This window comes from Rhamphochromis longiceps, linkage group LG19, assembly GCF_057381845.1.
Source record: "Rhamphochromis longiceps isolate RC_006_pf linkage group LG19, R_longiceps_female_GT1.1, whole genome shotgun sequence".
In the NCBI taxonomy this organism is placed as follows: domain Eukaryota; kingdom Metazoa; phylum Chordata; class Actinopteri; order Cichliformes; family Cichlidae; genus Rhamphochromis; species Rhamphochromis longiceps.
The window spans coordinates 2,797,167-2,824,950 of NC_140575.1; the positions used below are offsets into that span (position 1 = coordinate 2,797,167).

At 41.4% G+C, this 27,784-nt stretch overlaps 1 protein-coding gene across 7 annotated transcripts in view; it reads right to left on the reverse strand.

Annotated features, from left to right (window-relative positions):
* Positions 1 to 27,784, reverse strand: part of adck1 (aarF domain containing kinase 1) — a 170,823-nt gene that overhangs the window by 117,358 nt on the left and 25,681 nt on the right. For all 7 annotated transcript variants that reach the window (XM_085391119.1, XM_085391118.1, XM_085391115.1 and 4 more), the window contains 2 exons: positions 12,246 to 12,449; positions 236 to 394 (listed from right to left, as the gene is read on the reverse strand). In XM_085391119.1, the coding sequence (XP_085247245.1) occupies positions 236 to 394; positions 12,246 to 12,449 (363 nt within the window). The remainder of the gene's footprint in view (positions 1 to 235; positions 395 to 12,245; positions 12,450 to 27,784) is intronic.

Genomic DNA, 27,784 nt, shown 5'->3' on the forward strand with positions numbered 1-27,784 from the left:
GGTACCTGCTGGCTAAGCTCCTGTGAACTGCCTATTGTTTCAAAAATGTTCGTCTGGCACGGAAGCGACTGGAACACTTGAATTCAATGACAGCGTTAATGATAAACCTACTAGCTGACAAAGTTGTTGTCAATAAACTGATCATAAGTTTAAACTGATTGATTTGCATTAGGCCAATGGACCAGCCCCACATGTCCTAACTCATTCAAAAGCAGTTGAACAGACAGAGACTCACTTCCATTACTAGGATGTCGTTGGCGCTTTGTTTCTGGACTTTGGGGTGTTGGATCTTGACTGCCACCGTCTTTCCATCATGTAGCACTGCCTTGTGGACCTGTGCTAAGGAAGCTGCACCCTGAGGCTTCTCTTCAAAGGAGAGAAATAATTCTGACAACTGGAGGAGACAGAGGGGGGATGAGGGATTATGAAGGGAAAGAGGTGAAGAATTAGGAGATGGGAACAACATCAAAGTACACGCACACACACGCACACCCTGGCTGCTAGCATCTTGCACATCCTCTTGTTATGTACTGGATTGCCTCAGATTGTGTTTTCCCACCTTTGCATCTGATTTTTAACACACTGCCACCCTGTTTGTTTCACACACTCCGAGAATCAATAAGTGGCCCCATCACAATAAAATCTGCTGAGAAGTTTCCCTCGCAAAATCAAAAAGCAACGGAAACCATAATTGAGTCTGAAATTGGCACAGTTAACTCCATAACCGACTGTAAAGTAAGAACATAAGACAGCTGAGTGGGGAAGTAAAATACTTCTGTTTTTAAAATAAATACTTTGTGATGACGGTCTACAGCAGGTAAAACACATCAAAATCACAGCTGCTCTTACAGTAACACACTATCTTCAAGTCCTTGGGTTGCCTTTTATGTTTAAATGTTTCTATTAAATATGTCCATGCTATGAAAATTATATATTTTTGAACAGTTTTGTCAGATAAAAATGCAAATGGGGGTTATGATTATTAAAAGTTTACTAAATTAGTCAGTAAGACAGTGAACAGTTGAAGAATACAAAAAGCAGTTGGTAATAAAAGTCCAAACTATCAAAGAGTTCTGCACATGTTTATACAGGCAGTATTATTAGAATCCATAACATACATTTTCATTGCTATGCAGATGATACCCAGCTTTATCTACCCATGACACCAGGTGACACACACCTTTTTACATCACATGAATGCCTTAAAGACATAAAGACCTGGATGAGCGCTAACATCCTGCTTCCAAATTCAGATCAAACTGTGGTTATTGTATATTAGAAACAATGTATCCAACCAGATTATTATTATTATTAGAATCATCCTGTGTCACAGTGACAAATTAGTCAATGCATTTATTACTTAGTTTGACAATTGTAGTTTATTATTGTCAGGTTATCCTAAAAACTCCCTGAAACACCTTCAGTTGCTGCAGTGTCCTACTGAAAGGGACTAGCAGGACGTTTCCCCTCACACTGGCTCATTATTGTCCCCCCAGATAAAACCAGTATTAAATTTCAAATCCTTTTCCCTGGGGTCTTACATAATCAGGCCCATCTTATCTTAAAGACCTCAGGTCTGTCTTCTTCGGCTGCTGGTCTTCTTGTGGTTCCTCGGGCGTTTGAAAGCAGAGTGGGAGGCACAGCCTTACACTGCATTAGGCCTAGGGCAGGGGTCAGCAACCCGCGGATCCGGGTGGTTATTTTTTTTCATTGCTCAAAATAAGCGTCACACTCGCGGAAGCCGGTATACTCGCCGAAACGCCGTGCATTTATCGAGACTTTCGACCCCAGTTAGGCCAGTTATGGATCTTCGGATCCACTTTATGTCAGCAGCTCCACCGTGAACTATGTTAAAACAAACACCGCTCACGCCTCACAGACGACAGCTTACAGTCCTGCGTAAAGATGAAAGTGACTTCGTACAGCCCCGATTTGCAGACGCTGTGCGCAGAGGTTCGGGACCATAAGTCTTATTGTAAACATATCACGGCAGACCCGACGATGTTTCCATGAACACGCTTTTCAGCATCTCTTTACTGACCACTTTTCACACACGGTTGCTATACGCACACAGCCGGCTGTAGCTTTTCAGCTCACAGCCCGACACACAACAGCAGAGAGAGCACAGACGTTAAGGCGGCGAGGCGTGATTGCGGGTGCCGCTCAGGTGCGTCCGCCTCCCCTGCAGCGGCGCTGCAGACCACGCCCCGCCACACACATTAACCAGGTAAAATATATATTTAGGCAGAATTTTGCAAATATCTATTTTTCCTTTTTCAGCAGCATAGAGCTTTTTTTCCAATTACTTTTTAAAAGTCAGGTCAAGGCTCCAAAAGCCCAAAGGCGATATAAGGGGGCGGCTCACAACAGTTTTTGTTTGCTGGATCATTTTAGTTCAGCTGGGTGCCTTTCCTTTTGTTATATTTCTTTAAGAGTTCAAAATGTGTTAATTACATAAATAAAATGTAACTTTCTCTGTAGCACTTCATGGATTTCATAAGCAGCACACCTTAGTTGCTCTGTGGATTCTTTTAAAAAGCAGTTAAAAACTTTTCTGTTCAAACAAGCCTTTTGTTGATCTACGTATTTTATATTCTTTACATTCTTTACATTTGATCTTTTACATTGTGTATAATGTCTATTGATTGTATTGTTTATTTTAATATTTGTGTACAGCGCTTTGTGACTGCCACAAAGCATAAAAGTAAAAAACCATATATACAGTGTTATCTTCATTTTAGATGTCAAAAAGTATTTGTGGCTCCCAGTGTTTTCTTTTGCGGGGAAACCGGGTCCAAGTGGCTCTTTGGTGTTAAAGGTTGCAGACCACTGGCCTAGGGGCTTCCCATGATGCATGAGTGTTTCTTCTTCAATCCCCTCTTTTTACTCTCTGTGTTTTTACACCACTCTGCATTTAAACTATTATTCATCTCTGGTTTCTTCAGCATTGTGTCTTTTGTTTCCCTCCCCTCACCCCCAACTGGTCACGGCTGCCCCTCCCTGAGCCTGGATCTGACAGACGACTGTTGCTGTGATTTGGTGCTATATTAAGTCAAACTGAATTAAAATCTGACTTGGATGAGATATATGAGGTTCAGTCATGAGTGATTCAGGGTTCGCTTCATTAACCTGTAATTTGGGAGGTGCTGAAAAGGATTTTTCTGAAGAAAAAACGTGATGTGTGATGTTAAAAACCTATCTTAATCATCTGATTGTCAGCTTTGGGAGAGCAAATTTCAAAAGTCAAACATACTGTAGCACAGGGTTAGTCTGTCACACTGTTTTACAAGGTGTTTGTAACGTTTAGCAGGAGCAATACTGAGGTTTTCATTAAAACTTGGAATCAATTAGGCCTTGAGCTGAAACTGAACACTGGGGAATAAAACTGCATCATCACTTTGTTTTGCAAATAATTTTTAAAATTATGTAAAATAAAGTTGCAAAAACCAGTGGCGCTTTTTCAAATTCTTCTGTATTGAGTTGTGATTCACACAGATTCATATCCTGCTGACTGTTAAGTTTAGTGCTGGTCACATGCGCTGAACATGACACTGCATTCACAGGTGAAAGGGAAATTTAAAAACCAGAACTGAGACTTGTATGTTTAATGTATGATTCATGATATCTGTTTTTTTCATATCAGATGTTAATATTTGCTGTATGTGTGACGATGTTTGTGCAAAGTTTCACTGGGTACACACAGACGTTACAATCGTTATAGGAAGATCATTACATATGAGAACATATTTGTTAACCGACTGTTAGTCACTTTCCAGCTGAATAAAATCTACAGCAGCCAAGAGAGGTCATCATACTCCAACATATGAAACAATTAGATTAAGAGACATTTTAAATACAGTGGGGCAAAAAAGTATTTAGTCAGCCACCGATTGTGCAAGTTCCCCCACTTAAAATGATGACAGAGGTCAGTAATTTGCACCAGAGGTACACTTCAACTGTGAGAGACAGAATGTGAAAAAAAAATCCATGAATCCACATGGTAGGATTTGTAAAGAATTTATTCGTAAATCAGGGTGGAAAATAAGTATTTGGTCACCTCAAACAAGGAAAATCTCTGGCTCTCACAGACCTGTAACGTCTTCTGTAAGAAGCTTTTCTGTCCCCCACTCGTTACCTGTATGAATGGCACCTGTTTGAACTCATCATCTGTATAAAAGACACCTGTCCACAGCCTCAAACAGTCAGACTCCAAACTCCGCCATGGCCAAGACCAAAGAGCTTTCGAAGGACACCAGGAAAAGTATTGTAGACCTGCACCAGACTGGGAAGAGTGAATCTACAATAGGCAAGCAGCTTGGTGTGAAAACATCAACTGTGGGAGCAATCATCAGAAAATGGAAGACATACAAGACCACTGATAATCTCCCTCCATCTGGGGCTCCACGCAAGATCTCATCCCGTGGGGTCAAAATGATCATGAGAACGGTGAGCAAAGATCCCAGAACCACATGGGGGGACCTGGTGAATGACCTGCAGAGAGCTGGGACCAAAGTAACAAAGGTCACCATCAGTAACACACTACAACGGCAGGGAATCAAATCCCGCAGTGCCAGACGTGTTCCGCTGCTGAAGCCAGTGCATGTCCAGGCCCGTCTGAAGTTTGCCAGAGAGCACATGGATGATACAGCAGAGGATTGGGAGAATGTCATGTGGTCAGATGAAACCAAAGTAGAACTTTTTGGTATAAACTCAACTCGTCGTGTTTGGAGGAAGAAGAATACTGAGTTGCATCCCAAGAACACCATACCTACTGTGAAGCATCGTGGTGGAAACATCATGCTATGGGGCTGTTTTTCTGCCAAGGGGACAGGACGACTGATCCGTGTTAAGGACAGAATGAATGGGGCCATGTATCGTGAGATTTTGAGCCAAAACCTCCTTCCATCAGTGAGAACTTTGAAGATGAAACCAGGCTGGGTCTTCCAACATGACAATGATCCAAAACACACCGCCCGGGCAACAAAGGAGTGGCTCCGTAAGAAGCATTTGAAAGTCCTGGAGTGGCCTAGCCAGTCTCCAGACCTCAACCCCATAGAAAATCTGTGGCGGGAGTTGAAAGTCCGTGTTGCTCGGCGACAGCCCCAAAACATCACTGCTCTCGAGAAGATCTGCATGGAGGAATGGGCCAAAATACCAGCTACTGTGTGTGCAAACCTGGTAAAGACCTATAGTAAACGTTTGACCTCTGTTATTGCCAACAAAGGTTATGTTACAAAGTATTGAGTTGTATTTTTGTTATTGACCAAATACTTATTTTCCACCCTGATTTACGAATAAATTCTTTACAAATCCTACCATGTGGATTCATGGATTTTTCTTTCACATTCTGTCTCTCACAGTTGAAGTGTACCTCTGGTGCAAAATTACTGACCTCTGTCATCATTTTAGGTGGGGGAACTTGCACAATCGGTGGCTGACTAAATACTTTTTTGCCCCACTGTACATACACAGCAAAACAAAAACACAAACTCACACAGATCACACAAATACAGTCGGAAATATTTTCCAGGGACGCAAAAAATAAAACCTGTGAGGAAATTTTTTTAATACAGACATTTAATTTACTTTAAAATCAGTGAAGTTCTCATGTTTTAGCACACAAAGGGACTCACCCTGAACAGAAGGTCCTACTGGTGTCTACATGTATTTGTCTTTAGGGACAGAGGGGGACAGGGGCTTTAAGGCTGGAAGAGCAATCGATAAATGCAGTACATTAACGTTTATCATTCAGAGACGCGTCTCTGCAGTGGGAACAAAAGCAAATTTAACCCGTTTCCACACAAATCTCCACTCTGTCTATGATCAGACTCAAAGTGTGATTGGCATTCTGACTGATCAATGCCTGCCGATTGTCAGTAATCAGTAACTGCCTGTTCAGCGTGGCCCAACTAAGAACTGATACAAGGTCGGTGAGTCCTGCAGGTGTGTGAATATTAGAAATGTATGAATGGGTGAAGAGTGCAGGCTGGGACTGTATAAGTGTTACCACCCTCATCTACCACAGCATCGTGTTCGGCAGGCTCGCACTGATATTTTCACGTCATCACTGGGACAATTGCCCTGCTTTTTTTTCCTAGTGAAACATGAAAAGAGACTAATTTGAACACGATGTCGGCCCATCGGGCGCAGGCTGACCGGGAGGCATGTGGAAGATGCCATAGGACAATGAATTATGCATGCAGCATGAGACTGTGTGGGAACAACAGAGTTATTCATTATGCAAATATGCTAAATGGAATGAAATTGTCTTTGCTTACCAATGTCTGCCCACTGTGAGAAGGAGCATCCAGTGGGATCTGACATGCAAAGAGAGCCTTCATGGGTTAAGTAAACGTGTAATTTCTAGATGAACCTGTCACTTTAGGGAGCTGTGAAAAATCGGAGGAATCCCAGTGAAATTTAAACATCTGCGAATCTTAAAATTTACATTATTGTAAAAACGATGTTGAAAAAAAGGCTTGACAGCAACAGTCCAACTCTTTATCACTGTACAGCTTCTGTAATCAGCGCCCTGTTTGCAGCCTCTGATTCATGTACTCTCCTACACACTCACTACTTAATCTCAGCTGTGTTGTTAATAAACATGGTAATGTGTGCATGTGGGGCCTGCTCCCACAGGGCAGACCCACAGTGACATACGTTCCCTGAAATGAGTTGTGGCACAAATAAAATGGCCCCTGAGGTCTCCCAGTTAAATGGCAACACACTGGTGTCTGTATCTGCAGTAAGGTGGTCATTTTTCTCCATGGCGGCGTGCCACGGGCCCAGCTGGAGGAGGTGACATGAATCATTACAGTGCAGAAGAGAAGAAATAAAAACAGATTACTTAGCAGAGGAAAAGAAGTGAAAGGCTCAGCTCTGAAAACTCCAATATCCTCCTCCCCGTCTTAATGCAATGCAGATGTAACATACGAACAATACGACGTATACACACTGTCCTTTCACTTTTTATCCCACCATTGTGTAAAGCAGCAGCTACACGTACAGTTTGACAGCTTGGACCACTGAGTTTGTCTTTATGGACACTACTGCATAACGTACGCCGTAGCGATGGCTGGTAAATGTGAGGCTTTTATTTCCTCGCTGGGTGAAAAATGACGAAGCCTTGTTTCAGTTATTAAGATGTTGGAGTGCATCTGTGATCACTACAAGGTCACAACTGCAGCTAACGCTTTACTTTGAGCAGCAGACGGACACAAACATGTGAAACTGAAAGAATGGGCCTCTGTATCGTTGACGCATTTCATTACACTGTGACAAGATGTCTGTGTGGGTCCTCAGTCATCCAGGTCATGGTAGTCCTGAGAAGTTGTAAAGAAGCCACCTGGCCCTAAAGATCTGTGAGGAAGACAGCTGGCTTCTATCAAGCTCTAAGCAGGACTTAGAGTAAGTCCGTTAAATTCAGATTTGCCTGTTTGAGCTCAGTGACTGTAGTGCTTTAATGTCTTTTTAATAGCAGCACTTTCTATTACAGCTCGGTAATAAAGCGATAATAGTCAGGTAACAAGGCCAACACAAGTTATTACCACTTAGTTATCAAAGTAATAACCAGTTAATATACAAGTATTCTCAAGCAGCAACAGCAGTTAAAGAGTGTAATAGTACTAAACTGTATGTAATTGGAAAATAGGGGCCCAAAAACAGAGGAATAATGTGGAAATGTCAAAATGTCAAGGCATGTCCATGAGGCAAAACTTATTAATGACAGTAACATAATACCTTAGTAACAACATGATAACCTGCCAGCTACAAGAAGTAATGTCTGCGAGTTTGGATTTTACCATTTTTATACAGAGATAAACTGTAATAACCTCATAATAACACTGTAATACTGGCTGCTGTTTTAGCACATTTGGGTAGTATTACTATATTATAATGTTTGAATTAATCCTACCTTAGGTTCCCAGAAGTCTGCCTTGCTTAGAAGCAATGATGTCAATATTATGTTTAATGCTCTGGTTGAGTAAATGTTTACATCTCTCTGGTAGATTTTGCTTAATATCAGGAAACAAATGCAAAATACAAACCTGTCTGTTTCTATTCAATAGCACATTAAGTTTGCTTTAATAGGTTATTAAAGTGTGATTGTTACCCAAAATACCTGTGATAAATTCCTGCTTATTACACAGGAGCTAACACTAACAAATGATTACAAGCATCAGGAAGTCTGGACTGAGCTGGAAACACTGATCCAAATCCACATGTTTCAAAGACAGGAAGAATAAGAAAACAATAATTATTGTTTTATCATGGATCACAGAATATAAAGGTCTATTTAACATCGTTTTTTCCAAATTTTAAAGGAATAATTTATACGAATACCTCAGACTTTGATGGGATTGCAGAGGACCCCCTTTCACACCACACCTTATATATGGATGACAACACAGTGCGGGAAAAATATTTCAGCTTGGACAGAAAGTAGTTATGGAACAGATATTTAAAATGTCCAGTACACAAAAGTAAGATCCCATCCATGTTCTCCTACTTCTCCAGCCCAGGGTTCTTCCATACTGGAAAATTAGATTTTTGAAATTAAACCAAGAATGATTGAAGTTGTTTGAGCAACAGTTTCACATCATTATAACTTTGCATGAAGTAAATTAATTAATTCATCTTTTTCAATTTTCTTTTGGAATATTTCATGTCTATCATTAGAAATAAACCATGATAACATTCACTCACATAGCTACAGTCTGAATGAACTGTTGAACATAGGGTGCTTAATTATATCAGTGTTATCTGACAGTCATATTAACGACATCTGGTTGTTTATCCATATTTATTATAATAATGTCATCTTATTTCAACACAACCTTGTTTTTTTGCAACCTTAGCCTCCAGTAACATTAGCTACAGTTAGCTACTCCCTCAGTGGTGTAAGTTCATAGCATGTGGTTCAGGTAATAATTACATTTGTGGTAGTTTCTGTGTAATAAGCAGGAACTAAAGCTGCAAAACATATAAAGGCTCACCTGCTCTTAAAAACCGACATAGATGTAACAGTGTGTGTGAAGCTGGATTCTTAAAGTTAGTTTTAAAACATCCTGTCCCAGTATAGAGCGTGACATCATCGGGTTGGTTGGTCGGTTGTGATCAACAGACTCTCATTAGTCTGCAGCTTTCTTTGTGAGTATTTACCACTCGGCCTGTTCTAAGGTTCATTTTTTAGCACCCGACGGCTCTTTTTAGCTTCTCGTCTGTAAACACTCTGTATACTATTTCACGTGAGTCAGTTTATTTTGAAAAATCTCAACTTTTATTTATACGTGTGTTTTATATCCATTTTAATACCACATTAATAAAGTATCAGCTTACTAAAGCTTATTCATACAAATACCAAATATACAGTTTATTAAAAAAAATAAAAATGATCAAGACCAACGTACTTTTCTGTAATCTCAGTTTTTAATACTACTGTAAGTAACATTAGTCACTAAGTTAATCGTATATGGTATAAATTAATAACTACAAATAGATGACGGTAAATATAACTACAGCAGCTGCTAGTATGTGGCTTTAAATCCAAACATGCTATTATAATCAGCTGTTCTAAGCCAACATGGATCGCGAGGCAAGCCGAAAGGTGGCTAAAGCTGGCAGCTGGAGCCCTACTTCTTTGTCTTTATCCATGGGGAAAACAGAAAGTGCAGATTCCCAGTAGGCAGCAGTCTGCCACCTACTGGCAGAACCCAGATGATAACACGACCTCTGCTGTAGAATATGGTGTTCTTGGGTATTTTGCAAATCTTAGTCGTTACAGTTATTATCAGCTGCCATGGAAGCTCCGGTTGTTGTTGTTCAAGATGTAGTTGTTGTGTTTGTTGTAGTTGTAGTAGTACATGCAGAGTAAAAGAACATATTGTGCATGTTTAGCAGGTTTACTCTAGAGGGAAATGAGAACCAGAAACAAGGCAACGTTCCTCACATGCATGCACAGCGCCGATGCACATCTCACCACATATGGCGCTGAAAACAGCAGCAGACCACATACTGGGGGGCAGGGATAGCTCAGTAGGTAAAGTGGTCGCCCCATGATCGGAAGGTCGGCGGTTCGAATCCACTTAACGGCTACCCTGAGGTACCCCTGAGCAAGGTACCGTCCCTACACACTGCTCCCCGGGCGCCTGCTTAGTGGGCTGCCCACTGCTTCACTGAGTGAATGGGTCAAATGCAGAGAAAAACAAGTAATTTCCCCATGGGGATCAATAAAGTATCCATTATTATTATTATTATTATTATTATTATTATTATTACTGCTCGTGACAAACCACTTATACATGAGAAAATCCATCTGACGTTAGAATGCACACATATTTAAAAAGATAAATGTGTAGTCGATCGGAAATGATGGCGAAGCTTCGCTGCTGCCTCCAGAGCTGCTCATCAGCGTCACTTCTTCTCCTGCCACTCCAGAAGCGAGGGGGGCTGATTCATTCTGCTACCTTCTTTGTAGACACACAAATTATATTACTATCTTTTCAGCGTTAATGATGCCCTACTCTGGAAGACATCAAACTGAATGTGGACCTAATTAAAAACATGAACAAGAGAAGACTGATGTATCTGAGAGCAATTAGAGAAAAGGTCGATTCTCCTTGTTTCTGCGGGTTACTGAGAAGGACTGCGCAGTTTACTATGAATATTACACTAGTTCTCAAATAATGGCTAGCATTACCCATGGTTGTAAATCACTGATATGCATTATTTTGGTATCTACCATTATTGCACTGTGAATTTTATCATGAAGGTCTCAACAATGATTCATTAATGCTGTGTCAGCATAATCCAACCCTAACGTGGTTGCCTAAACAGTCGTAGGAACACCGCGTTCACCTACCAAACCCGTTCTTGTAGCACATGCACACACAGGAGAAGGAGAAGAGCGACACACTGTGTCTAAAAATAACAGAATAATTGCTTTCCTCCTGCAGTTCTAAAAGGCTGCCATCACCAGCAGTTTGAATGTTGTGCTCCACACTAACAGCAGCATTAACAGCCTCTCGGTTGTCATTTAGCAGTTTTAAACTGATTTATTCGTCCCCACTTCTCAGCTTGCTACGAGAACACGTGCACAGAGATGCTCCGACTATTACAGTGAAAGAAACTCCAAATAAAAATGATTAAACTACAGACCGAATGAAAGGCAAACATAAAGGTGTTTGGTAAAAGTCATTCTTTACTGGAATAAATCTGCTACGATGCTGACAGAGTCCTCTTATCTGACAGCTGGACTCCCTGATTCTGTACTATGACTCTGTTTCCTAATGTTGGAATTTTCACATATGTTGTGTCATTCTCTCCAATCACCAGTGGAAGACATGCAGTTGTCCACAGGTCTCTGAGAAAACAACCCTCAGCTCTCGTCACGTAAAACCTCACTAAACACTTTCACTTGTTTAAAGACTTGTTAAAGAAAACATGATGTTCATTTTGTTTTAAAAAAAAGAAAAAAAAACAGATAAAACATCAAGAAACTGACGAGCTGTCAGCCTATTTTGCAGATTCAGCCCTTACTCGTCACATCCACACGACAGAGATATGTGATATGGGCCCATTAAGAAAAAGGAAAATGTGTGTCCATGTGGAGAAAAAGTGGAAATACTGTTTTGAGGGGGGGAAAGTTGAAATGTGGAAATGTTGCTTCAAGCCAAACAACTGCCACAGCTCCTCTCTGAAATGCCTCGGGTAGATACTGTGTGGCTTCAAAACACCAAGACGGCAAGAACAAAACACTTTATAGAGACAGTGGCGAGGTCACTGAGGCTGCATCCGTCTTTCATATAAAATTCCGTCTCAGACTTTTAATCTTTTTCAAAAAAGTACCCAAGTTTCTCTCTAAGAGTGAGAGACACCCATAAATGTAGATCAGCCATCATCTTTCACTCCTGTGTCATGTATAGTCGGCCTCACTGCGGGGACCGTTGTCACCCATCTTTCTGCTCACTTGAATGAAATAAAATTTGACATAAGTGAGGATGGCTGTTGTTCAGATGTTTTCAAATGTTCCACTGTTAATACGTCTGTTTTTACATTTATGTCTAGATTGGAAATTAGGGTGAAATCACTGTTGTTAGGATGCCTTATCATGAGAGGTGAAGCACACAACGTAATGTTAAAACTCACACATACGCACACAATTAAGACAGGCTCATGTGAAAAATCACAAAGGTTCATGCCTACAACATTTGGTCTTACAGTAGATCAAGTTTATCTGCTCTTACTTCCTTGCCAAGGTCTTCTCTGATAACCTGCTGGATCTCCTCCATGCTGCTCTCAGGAGCTCGGCTGTGGAGCACCTTTAGCGTAGATGTGTACTCCTCGGGCAGCAGGTAGTCCAGAGCACCAAGGTGCTGGCCCACTTTGATAAAAGTGCCCCGGTTGGCACAGCACAAGTCTCGAAGACGCTCTGCCGATCGCCTGTGCACCTGCAGGAGGTGACGGAAAACAATCATGACAGTTGATTAAAATGTATCAAGGTTGTTGCAGAAATGAAGACTTTCAGGGACAATGAAAGGCTAAACACTGTTCGATGTGTGGCATGGCACTTCGTCCCAGTGCTTTAAAATGTTACTGTACCAGTAAACTTGCTAAAGAGACGAGGTAAAAGCTTGAAGCGTGTCTTTGGGAGCACTGACACACTGGAGATCATGGCAAGTTGACAACTGTGGCACAGCAGAGCAGACAAACTATTCCTTTTGTTCATGTTGTCATTGTTATGTTGAAACAGGAGCAAAAAGCTATCGAGTACATTTTGGTTTTACTGGTAATTTGAATCATGACATGAAGTGTTTACATAAAATACTGCTATTTGCAAAAATATATTAAAACATTCAGCTGTTCAACCATTAATTTATATGACAATGGTGTTCAGCATAGAGTATGACTTATTTCTATCAATCCTTTACAAATTTCTACTTACAAAAAGCACAAACAACCACAGAGAGAATCTACTGCAATAGAAATAAATCTACTGATGATCTCTTTGCTGAAAATGCAACAAATCAAATTTAGGATACGGGTCAGAGGGCTGCGCCTGGGATGGACTACATTACTACTTTAGTTCACTGAGCTTTGTGGGTATTTGTTTACTCACAGCTGTCTAAGGTCCCACCGTAGGACTTCAGTCAGGTGTGAACATTAAGTCTCTGTCTGCCCCCCAGGTTTTGACTTCTGCTATTTATCACTCGTTTTTTTTCTTCATTGTTCGTTACCCAGTTTCTTTTCACCTGTGCCTCCTTTTCCCGAGCTCCCTCGTTGCCCTCTAGTGTGCATATAGGGCATCTTCCTCTCAACCCTTGTCACAGCGTCTGTTTTTGCTCCTTGTGTCACACAGTCTGATTTGTTACTGGATGGATTTCAGCAGTGTTGAGTGTCTTTTAATGTCATGTAACTCATTTAGACGTCTAGGAAACTTCAAACTGCATGGTACAAGGAGCAGCTGTGACTGGCACCACTGTGTGGTACCGTGATGTCATACCAACTGTCCACGTGAAATCACAGAGCAGGTCAGCGGATGCATAGTGTGCAGAGTCATTCACTACAGAGCTGCAAACTTCATGAGGTCTTGAGATTAGCTCTACAACGGTGCACAGACAGCTTCATGAGCTGAGCTTTCATGGCTGAGTAGCTGCATCCAAGCTGTACAAGGCAATGCAGTGTAAAGCACGCCACAACTAGACTCTAGTGTAAACATGTTCCCTCAAGTGATGATTGATGGTTCTCTGTCTGGCGATGGACCAGTCAGAGTTTGGAGGTTGCCAGATGTGGTGTTTCTCAGGAGATGGGCTCTGCCCCTCAGTTCCAGTGAAAGGAACACGCAATGCTGCAGCACGAATGCGCTTCTGGAAGGATGGTCAGAAATTCCCATTAACTTACAACCAAACCAGAAGGCTTGAAGCTATTACAGCTGCCAGTTAAAACCTTAGGAATAAATAACAGGATGTCACTCATGTTCGTATACTTGTGAAGGCAGATGCACAAACATTTCTGGCCACATAGTGCATTTAATTCCTGTTTACAGAGCTTCAGAGTCAGAGATTCCTGTTTTGGTTTTACTTCTGAAAGAAAAATGAACCAATGTCAACACAAAGGTCCTGCAAAAATAACAGGAATCATATTAATACAATGTATCTTCAAACTGCAGCTAAAATATAACAAAACAGTTACGAACAAACAGAATACAATACACATGTCTATAAAATCTAAATGAAAAACATCAATAAAAACAAATGACACCCTAAGCCTCTAGAAAGCATCTTCTGTGCTCTGGTCTCTACGTGTCTGCATATCTGTGCTGGCAGTCCTGTCCCGTCTGTCCCATTTGAACCAGCTGGAAGTGATAATGCTTATAGAGCTCGTCTCCTGAGGCCAGCGCAAATAAAGAGGCGTGAAATTAGCTCCCCTTAACCTCTCTAACCTCCAGCAGACACACATGAAAACACTCCAGGGCGCACACACATACAGCCACGCAGCATGCTCCCATAGGACCGTTTGACATGAGTGTCATCTGGACGATGATGACAAAGCAATGACAGGAACAAGTCACCAGAGATTACCAGATGAGTCTTTCTGCTTAGCCATGCACCAGGACGCCTTTTTGTAACAAGCGCCATCACCAGAGCCACACTGTTAATGCGGTGTTTCAAAAATACTAAGTTTGCATTTATACATTTTATTCATATACATTACTTATTCTGCATGGCTTTCATACTGAAATCAGCACAAATTCTATCAAGATAGCACAACAGCAGCACTTACACAATATGAGTCTCTGAATGTAAATTCATATCCAAGACTATACGCAGTAAAAAGCTTTTAGTTCTAATATTTGGAGATAAGTAATAAAAAGAAGACGTTTTGGGGGAAATGCTGCTTTCACATGTAGAGAGGTTGAAAAACGAAAAATGTAAAACAGAAAGCCTCGTGCCATTAAATTATTTTAAAAATTATTTTAAATGAAAAACTGATATTGAACATCAGAAGTTTAAAAAAATGCAATTTCTAAATTTTGACCTTTGTCCTATGGCTTCAGTGAGAAATGATTTCTTTTGTTTTAATAAGGCTGCAACGACTCCTGGAGTTATTGGAATAACTGGATTATATTATCAGAAATCCTCGATGCGAATTGTTTCCTTAGATGCTGACGCACCTGTGAAACGCCACGGCAGACACGGAGACATTTTCGTGCTTTGCAGCACGCTTTACTGAGGCTCACTATTTACACAGTCCCGCTGCCAGCCGTACTCACATCAACACAACAAACCCCCAACCACAGGACCCAGTGGAAAAAACACCTGATCAACAAACTGACATGAAGAGAAGCGAACGTTGTAGCTGCTCCATCAGTAATGAAAGTTTGGGACGATGGTGAAGTTGGGCCGCCTGCTGAAGGCTGAGGCAGTGACCTGCAACAAACAGGGGTGAGTCTAAAGGGGGGCATGGGTGTACTAGACCATATTTATGTCTGGCTTTTGTTATTTTACTTTTGTACAATATTTTTCAGATTTTAAGAGAAAATATTATCTGAATAAAGTTGTATTAAAATCTTAAAAATACAAGCTTTTTTTCCCCTACAGGCCAATAAAAATGTACACGGGCTACTGACCTGGGCCACTGAATTATTATTAACATTAATTATTAACATCTACACCACAGCTGTCGAACTCCAGGCCTCGAGGGCCGGTGTCCTGCAAGTTTTAGATGTGTCCTTGATCCAACACAGCTGATTTAAATGGATAAATGACCTCAACATGTCTTGAGGTTCTCCAGAGGCCTGGTGATGAACTAATCATCTGATTCAGGTGTGTTGACCCAGGGTGAGATCTAAACCCTGCAGGACCGGCCCTCGAGGCCTGGAGTTCGACACCCCTGATCTACACCATTATAACATCTGTTTTTGCATCAAAGCACAGAAATTCTAATGTTGACATGCCCACTTTTCTTCATTACAGTCACCACCTCTTTAAAAGGCTACCAACACACACTCATTAAACACACACACACACACAAATCTATGTCATCCAGCGCAGATGATTTTTGCCACCTATTAATGTAAGAAAGCCTTCCAAGAAGACAGAGTATAGGTAATTTTACTTTATGCTTTAGTTTAGATTGTTTTATTTGAAATTATCGTACTTGAGATCATTTATTTCAATTTAATTTTAATATATCGTGTAAAAGCCACGCTAGGTTTTTTTTGCTTGACAGAGATTGTACACAGTTTTTAAAACATTGCATTTCTAAATTGTAAACCAAAGAGCAGTTCATTTTAAAATACCTCTCATTTGAATATTTGTTAATGCTCTATTAATAAGGCAGAAGACTTTTGTCCAACTACACGGCTAAACGATGGAATAATCAATTATTTTTGTTCATCAAATAATCAGGAATAATCTTAAGTAACACAGACGGCCTCGGCCATACAACGAGCGATTATGCTTAAACCGAAGGCCCATTTTGAGCCAGGGAAAAACAAGCAACAACAGAAATCAGGTTAGTTAACAGTTCAGAGAAAGGTGTGACTCAGTGTAACACGACCACTCAAAGTTTACTTTTATTATGTTTTCAAATTAATTTGTATTTGTGGTACAGAACATCCAGGTTTGCTTGGTTATAAAGATCATTTCTGTGTAGATGAAGATATTGTAACAAAAGAAAACAACCTTTAACTTAACCTGAAGAAAAAGCTGTGTAAATAAATCTGTGTCTGAACAAATCCTTGGCCTTTGACTCGTACAGTGAGTGAATCCAGTTCCTCTGTTATCCTCAGGGGCATCTGTTGCCCTCTGACAGAGAAAGGTCACAGCAGATCAACAGTGATCGCCTTTATCCTGTGACAAAACATTTCTGCTCTAGGGTTACAATAGCGCCATCCACAGGACACGAGGTACTTAGCTGATTTAATGAATCGCAGGCTACAGTTATCAATAGAAGATATTATCAAGAAGAGCTCCGAGACAAAGAGCACTGAAAAACGTTGTCACCTGTGTGTAGTTTGGTGTTTAAGTACTACTGAAGAAAATACAGATAACTGTTTAAAAAAAGACAACGTCCACATCTACTCAGGTGTAAATAGCTTAATAAATGAAATCATCATTTTAAAGCTGTATTTTGTATTTACCCAGGTTGTCTTTGTCTAATAGTAGAATTTGTTTGATGGTCTAAAACATTTAAGGTGGAATCAGGACGGGGTAAATTCTTTTTCACAGCTTGAATAGGTTGCTGACCTCCATGACCCGAAGCTGATTTAGCTGTTAAGAAAATGGATGGACTGAAGAAAGAGAACAAAAATATCCAACGTGCATTATTCATAATCTTCATATCATTGCTACAACAAAACAGAGATGACATACTGCTCTTTTATCTCCGTCTGGTCAACAGTCTTCAAACTGCCTAGACGGTTCTCGCAAAATATGTTTGGAAGCTAATTATGAGGTTCCTCAGAACGAAACCGTGGCGTCAGTTTGTCACTTATTGCCTAATTATCAGATCGATCTTCTCTCCTCTCACTCGCCTCCCTTCCAGTAATCGGGAGCCTTGTGGGATGCTGGCAAACTCACAGCTTGAGGATGACATCACCATGGTAATGCGCCTCTGACAGCCTGAGGGAAATGCTGCTCTGGGATAGGCTGATGCTCACCACCGCCCACGATCTACACAAATGTGCAGTCCCACCAAATGGACCAGTTAGCAAATTAGATGCATTAGTTCATCTGTGGTACAGACCAGAGCCACAGGAGCTGAGTGTAGAATGCATTTGCGTATCTCTATGTTCATCCTCTTCACACAGTTGGTGAGGACAGAAAATAAAGGCTGGAAAACCATGTGTGTTTGTGTGAGCTTCAGAGGGCGGTGTGTTCATGGATAAAAGGATTAGACAATGAGGGAAGAATGGAGGGATAAGCAGAAGTGAAACGGGAGTAAAGGAAGGTGATAAAAAGGAGGCACGGGAAGATGTTGAACTAACAGCAGCGGCATCTTTGTATCTGTGACGAGTTCAAAGTCTGTTAAACGTGTATATTTACCTATACCTGTCCACTGGAGTGGCACTGAACTAGTGGTTCAGGAAATATTCATAGTATAATAATCCACTGTATACACCAAAAAAAAAAAATCTCCAAGAGGAGACAGAGGTATTTGGATTGAGAAATATAAAAACTGCTTAATTTATCCTAAGCATGTCTGCTCTGCAAATTTATTATAATTAACTAAAATAAACACTTATGCTATGGCTACAACCCTGGTTGTCCAATTAGCACAAGTAGTTGTCTCATTATAACGAGACCTCCAGCGTGGCCTTATCAGAACCACAAACACCATTATGGCACCAGCAGGCCAGGTGCCATAATGGATAAAGGTAAGTGGTCATTCTGTCTAAATACCCTGAGCTCTGTCCATGTCAATCTGCAGCGCAAAGACTCAACATAAGGTATGGAGCCGGTTTTGCTCTTCAGGGGCGAAAGGCAGACAATAAAAGGCAGCCGACAGTCTTCCTTTCCTTTTCCAGATGTCCAGAAAATATTACCCAGAAATATCTGCCAGATGCACCTTGATCGGTGAGAAGGCCTCATCCATTTCAACCAGAAACTGCAGAAATGACATAATCACTACAACAGAGGACTGAAATGCAGTTCTCACCAGATGTTGCTAACAATCCATCTAACCTACACGTGCAAAGACATCAAATCATAGATTTCCACAAATTAAGTGTAATAATGAGAAATGACGCAGGGAAAACGTATTGAACACATGACGAAGTGGAGGTGTAAAAAGGGGAAGTCACGACACCAGCTGAAATCCTTTAGTAATTAGAAAACAATCCTGCAACTTCATGCAAATTCATATCAGCTAGTTCAGCCCCAAATGGCGACCTATAAAAAGGTGTGTCATTGCCAAGGTGTCGCACAAGAAACATCTTATGATGGATAGAATAAGACCTTCACAACCTTAATGTTGGGAAAACCACTGCTGACACTACTAAAGGTTCTGATGAGCAATGTTGGACATCTACGGTTTGATTTCTTTGCATGTATGGATTGGACGGGTTGTTACTGACATCTGGTGAGATTTATCAATAGCACTTTTTTTTAATGTTATATATATACATAGTTAGAAAAAATACGTATTTTACCCACTGTATTTACCGCTGTACCAAACAAAGGAGGTCTCTGCCTACTGTCAATGGTCACTGTATGCTAGTGTGTGTAACCTAGGGGACCTCCTGCTTGTCTGCTGATGTATGCAACAACTGTAGAATTTTCTTACCTGACTAATACATGATTACCTTTCAGCCAAGGGAGGAAATGTTTTAGCAACAGATGAACTGCCAGCATTTCCAGACAGTTTATGTGGTTAGAGCACATCTGTGGGCCCCATCTCTCAGCCCAGACCATAAGACAGAAATCTACAGAGACTACTTTCCTGACTGAATCTGTCATCAAGGTAATGCCCTGAATCAAGGAACTTTCACTGGTAACAAGTACATAGGGATTTTGTGGAGACCCTTACTGCCCAGTAAGGCCACGTGGCACCAAACCCTTCCACATACAGGTGTCCCAGTTGTATTGCCACTACAGAGGAAGCCATCAGATCCAGTAGAATTGTCACTGTTTGAGGATAACAGCATTGACCCTGAAGATTTCTGAGGATAGAAAAGCTTTCACTAGGAGGAAGATTAAACTGAGTGCTCTAAACAAAATGCAAATAACCAACGAGACAGGCCAGACTCAAACACAGGACTCAGGAGATCAGATATGGTGAGTTTATTTACAGTGCTCGTGAAAGGAAAACTATTTACAACATCTTCAGGCAGGGATAAATCCACAGTCTCTCTTTTCAAGTTCCTTGGAAAGGAAACCGAACAGGAACAGAATCGTCTCCACAGCTCTCTCACACATAAATCGCTCTCACTGGGGAAAAACACCGGGGCTTCTGCACAGAGGAGGGGACACGTACGTAGTCGTTGTGCAAACTGGAAACAGACTTACTGATCAGAGACGGTTTCACAGTGTGGTCGGTTCAATGCTCTGGTGAAGACCGAAAGTATAAGTAGTGGCAGACTGATCAGCAGACGGCAAACAGGTGATCTTGATTACTTCAGGTGTGATGGAGAGGAGGTAAGCACACACACAAACACACCACACACTTCACAGAGAGAGAGAGAGACGCACAGAAGGACTTGAGGACCGTTAGAGTAGCACCCAAACAAGAGCCTTCCGGCGACCCGCCAGGTTTATCAGGATGGTTGTCTCTAAGCATGGTTTTATCCAATATGGCTGATTGAGGAACCCAGGAAGGTTCCTCCAGCATGTACCCCTCCCAGTTCACGAAACGCTGAAGCCTTCTCCCACGTCTAACTTCCATGAGCCGCCTTACCAAATATGTTGGTAAGCCATTGATGAGCTGGGCAGGTGGGGGAAGGTTCAGACGCAGGGCACAGAGGACTCGAGACAGGGTTTCAAATGAGAGACAGAAAACGTTATGGATTTGCATATTGTGCAGAAACTTGAGACGTTCAGACACAGGGTTGATAATGGCATGTCTTCAAAAGGGCTGATAAATTTGGACAACATTTTCCTGATTGAGTTCTTCATGTGCTTAGTGGAACGCCAACCCTTCCAACCTCGTCATTAATGGGGTCACTTGATGCGTCTGTTGGCAAGGTGCTTATTCTGCTCCTTGGTGGCAGCTTGACTGACCACGCTGCTTTCTAGAGTCGAAAACACTGTGACGGTGGTGCTGGATGGATAGAACAGTGCACTCACCTTCAACTGATGTAAACAATGGCAGCTGATAACCCAAGGATGCCTTTAAGGGTGAGAGGCCGGTGGCAGAGGAGGTAAGGGAATTGTGTACGTACTCAATCCAGGTCAATAGAGTGTTCCAGGTGGAAAGGTTGGAGAAATCAGGTTGGACACTTTTTACCCGAGTGTCCAGAAGATATGGCCGCAGGTCTGGTGATACGATTACAAAATCGATCATCGACCTGTGGCTTGGTAGCCATCTTGGTAGCCGGGGATTAGTCCGCCAGGGCCTCCACTTCTGGCCGCCGCCTGGCACACAATGCACCCAACCCCTACAGAGCCTCCTGTGGGTGGTGGGCCTGTAGGAGGATGTGCCCATGTCCTTTTTTCGGGCTGTGCGTGCCGGGCCCCATGGACTAAGACCCGGCTACCAGATGCTCGCCCTAGGGCATCCTCCCTGGGCCTGGCTTGAGGACAAAGCCCCGGTAACCCTATCCCGGGCAGGATGAACTGTTCCCTTGGTGTTCTACTTGTAGGGGTCTTCTGGATTGCTCTTTGTCTGGTCCATCACCCAGGACCAATTTACCATGGGAGACCCTACCAAGGGACAGAGCCTCTGGAGAACATAGCCCCTGGGGTCCCTGGAACACACAAACCCCTCCACCGTGATAAGGTAGCGATTTGCGGAGGGTCTAAAATTAATTATTTAGTAATTTTTATATATAGATGTGTTATTTTATAATGATCATACAACAGTTTTTGGAAAAATAAAAACAAAAGTAAACTGCCTTCACAATACTGTATGAGGTTCTGTCTATATCTGGTTGCCTGTTGCTAATGTTAAACGAATTCTGTGTTAGTAGCAGGTTAAACCCTTAAATATGTTTTTACAGAGGAGTACCCTTTGATTAGAAACGTATTATTTTCTTTCTCTTTAAGTCTGTGTCTGTTTGCACATGTAATTAAAGCACAGGCCTCTGAGTTGGGTCCTCGCTGTGCAGGTTGATGGACAGTCTTCAGATGCCGTTAAGCACAGATGGTAAATTATTTTCAAGGAATAACTCCTACCCACCCTTTGTGCTCTCTGAATATGTGCAAGTGATAAAGACAAAGTCACAAGTTCTTGGCCAGTCACTCCATCACCTCAGCCAAACTGCTATGAAAACATTAAGTGTTCTTTAATTTTATAATATTCAGTCTATGGAATGAATATTGGTGGATGCACCAACAAGAACCAAAAGACTTAGAATCTACTTTTAAAATAATATTTTTTTGTATGCATACAGTGCTTTCACAGATTCAATATGGACATCATACATAACAGCTGTCAATATTACAGATGCCACTATGATGGAGTTCTGGATCCAGCAGAGAAACCAGCCTTCTCCCCTTAACATCGGGCTCGCTAATGTTCAGGTCCTTAACAACAAACTGGACAAGCTGCGCGCACAGATTAAGCATCAAAAGCTCATCAAGAACTGCTGTGATTTTGCATTCACAGAGACATGGCTGGAGCCCAGTGTGCCTCCTGAGCTGTTTACACGAGGTGATATATTGGCTCTGAATGCAATGTGCAACGTTATTAGTGATTCAGAGAATTCTAAACCAGAGGCAGCATTCATTGTTTAGGGAGACTTTAATAGAGCCGGTATGGAGACAGTTCTCCCAAAATTCTATCAGCATATTTCTTTTTCTACAACAGGCGATCAGACACTGGATCATTGTTACATCCCATCCAAACACTGTTACAAACTCCACCCCTACCCTGCACTTCAGACGACACACCACAGTTCCATACTGCTATTTTCTGCATACAGGCAGAAACCTGAACAGGAAAGCCTAGTTTCCAGAAACACTTTCAAATGGAATATTAGAAAGTGGTCTCCAAGACCAGACATCCTTCCAGATTGAAAGTCTCAGAGTGTCACCTCTACTCCTCCCTGAGATCCTGGATCCTCTTCAGTTTGCCACAGACGACGCCCTCGCCTCCTCGACTTAGAAAAAGGGAACACATATGTGAGAAAGTGAAAGATGTCTATCTGCAGATGGATTTCCAACTTCATGAAAAGGACCCAGGTGGTGAGAGCTGGTAAATGCACATCCTCCTTGTTTATGACAAACACAGGAACGCTACAGGACTGTGCTCTTTACTCATAACTGTGTTTCTAAGCACAGCTCCAATGTCATCACTTTATTGCCAAATGACACGACCGTTGTGGGCTCAATCACAAACAATGATCAGCCAGCCTACAGAGAGAAGATGAAAGCACTAAACAGCTGGTGCCAGGACAATCTGTGTCAGCGTCACTAAAGGGAATGATAGTGGACTGCAAGATTGCAACATGGAACACTGACCCATCCATATCACTGGTGCTAACGCTGAAAGAGTCAGCACCTTTAAGCTCCTCTGTGATTCCAGTTCTTTTCTTCACACAGACATTGTGGTTACCTTGGCCTCCAGAAACACTGTGAGGAACCTTGGTGTCTTTTTGACCATGGTACATCCTTGAGTGCACATATTAAACAAATGTGTAGGACTGCTTTCCTGCATTTCGACAAAATTATTTGCACAACATACATAGAAACATCATGTCTGGCAGTGATGATAAAAACTAGTTTATGCATTTATTACTTCCAGGCTTGACTACTGTATTTCATTATTATCATCAGGTTCTCAGAAGCTTGCTGAAAAACCCCAAGTGTTCCAAAATGCTGCAGCACAAGTACTGAAAGAGGCCAGAGACCATATTTCTCCCATACTAGCTTCTCTTCAGTGGCTTCCTGCTAAATCCAGACTAACTTAAAATTCTTCTCCACATATACAAGGTCCAAACCATGTCCTGTCTCATGGTGCTGTATACCCAGATAGAAAAATTCACTCTTGGACTGCTGGCTTATTTGTGGTTCCTACGGCATTCAAACGTAGAAAGAGAAGAAGAGCGTTCAGCTTTCTCCTGTTTTCACTCTCTCATGGCACATGCCTACACCTTCCTGAGAAATTGTTTTCTTATATGGGGTCGTCTGATTGTTGGGGGTCTTTGCTAAAGCATATAGTTAGGGCTGGACCAGGTGACCCTGAATCCTCCCTTAGTTAAGCTGCAATAGACGTAGGCTGCCGGGGGATTCCCATGATGCACTGAGTTTTTCCTTTCCAGTCACCTTTCTCACTCACTATGTGTTAACAGACCTCTCTGCATCGAATCATGTTATTAACCTCTGTCTCTCTTCCACAGCATGTCTTTATCCTGTCTTCCTTCTCTCACCCCAACCAATCACAGCAGGCCCCGCCCCTCCCTGAGCCTGGTTCTGCCGGAGGTTTCTTCCTGTTAAAAGGGAGTTTTTCCTTCCCACTGTCGCCAAAGTGCTTGCTCATAGGGGGTCATATGATTGTTGGGTTTTTCTCTGTATGTATTATTGTAGATTCTGCCTTCCAATATAAAGCACCTTGAGGCGACTGTTGTTGTGATTTGGCACTGTATAAATCAAATTGAATTGAAATTGAAAAGTTGGGTCTTTACAACATAAAGTGTCTTGCATTGACTGTTGTGTGAGCTATTATACACAATATATTTGTATAAATTGAAATAATACAATCAAAGCCTTTCTTTCAGTTACTGCATCTAAACATTTCCACTATCTGTTCATCATTTCTGCACATTGGCTTTGAAGTTTTGCTCATTACAACCTTCATGACAGAATCAACTTGGTATTTAGGAGTTTTTCTTCACAAAAACTACTTAATTAAAGTCCTTTCAGTAAATTTCAGTTGGATGAAGATAGAGCTGGGCGATATGAGATTTTTTCATATCACGATATGTTTTTTTCATTTCAGGCGATAACGATATATATCACGATATAAGCCAAATAACTATATTTGTAAGATTTAAATGTGCCGTTGCTCACAAGTAAAATGTGAAATAATCAGCAGCTTGTTTTGATTTAAATATTTATTTCTCATAATAAGTTCAACAGGGTAGATGTACTTAAGGAACATGAGACTTTTTCAGATAAATAAAGGCAAATATTGCAAACTACACAAAAGGCAGCCGCTAAAGCGTTTAAGTTTCAAAATAGAACAAACGAAACAGACTAAATTGTCAATTCCACTTAGAAACAAAATATTAATTCTAAAAATAAATCTTAGTTTGTTTTACAGAAGAACAGACAAAACTGACTAACTTTTGTCAATATCAAATAAACTGAGAACTAAAAGGAAATTCTCAATCTCTCCTTGTTGTATAGCTGAGCTTTTCAAACAGTTTTAACAGTTACTTTAGTCTGACAAAAGCCGAATGACGAATCAGCGCTTCCAGTCAGAGACTGAGGCTACGTCCACACGTACACGGGTATTTTTGAAAACGGAGATTTTCCGTTTTCGTTTTAAAAAATAATCCCGTCCACACATAAAGGCAGAAATGAAGGAAAACGCTGCTATGAACATGCCAAAGCAGCAGGTGGCGCTAGATTCCTAACCGTGCAGAAATGTTGGCCAATCAGAAGTCTAGAAGCCTCGGTGGGAAAAAGTAAACAAAGCTGGGGCATAGAAGCAGAACCGAGTCGTATGTGTGGAGGGACAGTAACTGTGTGTATGTGTAAGCATTTAAACACTGCAGAGAGTAGAATTAACAGTAACAGTATTGTAGAAATTCATTTCACCGAAACAATAACGCGGCGCACAGTGTGACGCATGCACCAGTTTATTGTATTTCCAGACTTGCTTTCGGCACATTTACAGTGCAGCTACTCTGTTTTTTTGTCAGACTTGAAATAGCCGAAATACCTTCACACTACGGAACTTCTATGGCTCTTCCGTTCGACAATCTCTCCGGCGTTGGAACCATCATCTGTTTTCTCTTCGGTCACGCTCGGTTGATTTTTCTAGTCGGCACACTCATTTCCTCCATTACCCGCTGGCTGCTTCCCAAACAAACACACGTGCGGCTTGGCACTTGTGCTGTACGTAACAAGTCACGCGACGTGACGCTGCGGCTGTGATTGGTTCGGCTCTGCGCTACTTAATTTGGATTGGCTGACCTTTTTTTTTTTTTTTTTTTTTTTTTTTTTTTTTTTTTAAAGAGGACAAGAGCGGCGAGGTCTATCGCGATAGCTTAATCTCTCTATCGAGTAAAAGTTATATCGCGATACATATCGTTATCGTTCTATCGCCCAGCTCTAGATGAAGATCTGGAAATTGATTTAGATATTGTAAAACATTATGTTGTACTTTGGTAATTATGGCTGCTGTCATGCTGCTTGACCAAATGTGATACAAAAAATTAATTCTTTCCCGTCCTGCTGGTGAGGCATCCTGGCCAAGGTCTAACAGCCTCAAACCATAACACTAACACCGCCGTGGTGCACGTTAGGGACGAGGTTCTGAAGCTAGACTACAGTCTTTATTCTTTCTCCAGACACAACATATGATTTATATAATGAGCATTTAAAGTTTGAACGAGGGTGGTGAAGATTATCTGACTACTTTAGATAACTGACATTACAAATGCATAATGTCCTACTGTGAACAGTGAGGTGACAGTGTGTTATTTGCAGCTGGACAGCAGCATAGAGCAGCTGCAGTAATTGATTTCTGCTGTCACACCAGGGCTAAATGACTGGGATTAGTGGACTATGAACAAGGCCTATTTATTACTGGGACACTCGTGATTAGCTCGTTACTCAGTTCACTGAGGTTCATCTCGCTGCCTGTCACGGGGGAGGGGGTGATATGTGTGTTTGTGCTTACATTTAAGCCCGGACGGTCAATAGGCCTTGTCTACAAGTATTATAGTTACAAAGCCTAAGGCGTTAGCAAAGCCATTCACAAGAAATCCTGCAACAGTTAATACAATAAGGCAAAATATACAGTTCCTAAATAGACTGAGTGTGGACCTGGGCGCTGCTCCATTTATTAAAATGCCACTTATCTGAACACAGTACACAACAGTACAACAAGGTGGAAAATACAAGCTATTTGTTATCTCTCCCAGCCAAGTGTAGGCAAAAAGCACTCACTATATTTCTGCAGTGGTGCTGCTTTCTTTCACTGCAATATGAGAAGAGCCACAAGAATATGGGAGAAAATGAAGAAGGGCCAAAAGAAGAAGAAATGATGGGGGAGGGATTTCAGTGAGAGCCACAGCTCATTTGATAACATTTATACTCCTAGATAACCGAGTAACATGGAAACACAGTACTGGGGATTTACACTTCTGCTCGAAATCTGCATGGTAACTACTAGGGCAGGGCAATACGGCCAAAACTATTTATCATATTTGAAAATAGGGCTGTGCGATATGACCAAAATCTCATATCCCGATATAAAACATCTATCGTCCGATAACGATATAAATCACAAAAATTTTATATTTTCTGTCAGTTCTGTGAATCTCGGGTAGCTGAAGTGTTTCCAGCTGCGTGTCGTGTACCTGGAGTCGAGTGTTTTAACCGATTTAAACGATACATTTTTAGACATAAGTTGTAATGGCCGCCGTTTTTTTATTACACGGCGTGCTGCGAGGAAAAGCCTGTTATAACGTTTGAGTCTAAGGTTTATTTTTTAGCACCTGACAACTCAATAATACTTTTTCACGTGATTCCGTTTATTTTGAAAAGTCTCAACAGGATCTTGAGCTTTATTGTGAAAGGTTTATGTGGAAAATAAACAAACGGACATGCGATGGTTTTACCGTCGTTGTTGCTAACGACAACCCATAAAAACAGGCGCTTGTCTGTCCGTAGTGGGGTGATATTAAATATAAGAGAAAGAGAGAACTTTAAGTAATATAGCCACCACAGTGACCATCAAAATGATGAACAAATATTGCCGTAAACAGTTTATTTTGCGACACCACGAAACAAACGATAGCGTAAAATGAAACGATAGATGTTTTTATATTGTCATCCGATATATATCGTTATATCGAACAGCCCTATTTGAAAATTTGCAATAACCATATAACTGACGATATACACGAGACAAAACACAACTCCACAACTTTATTAGTGCAAAAAACCCCATC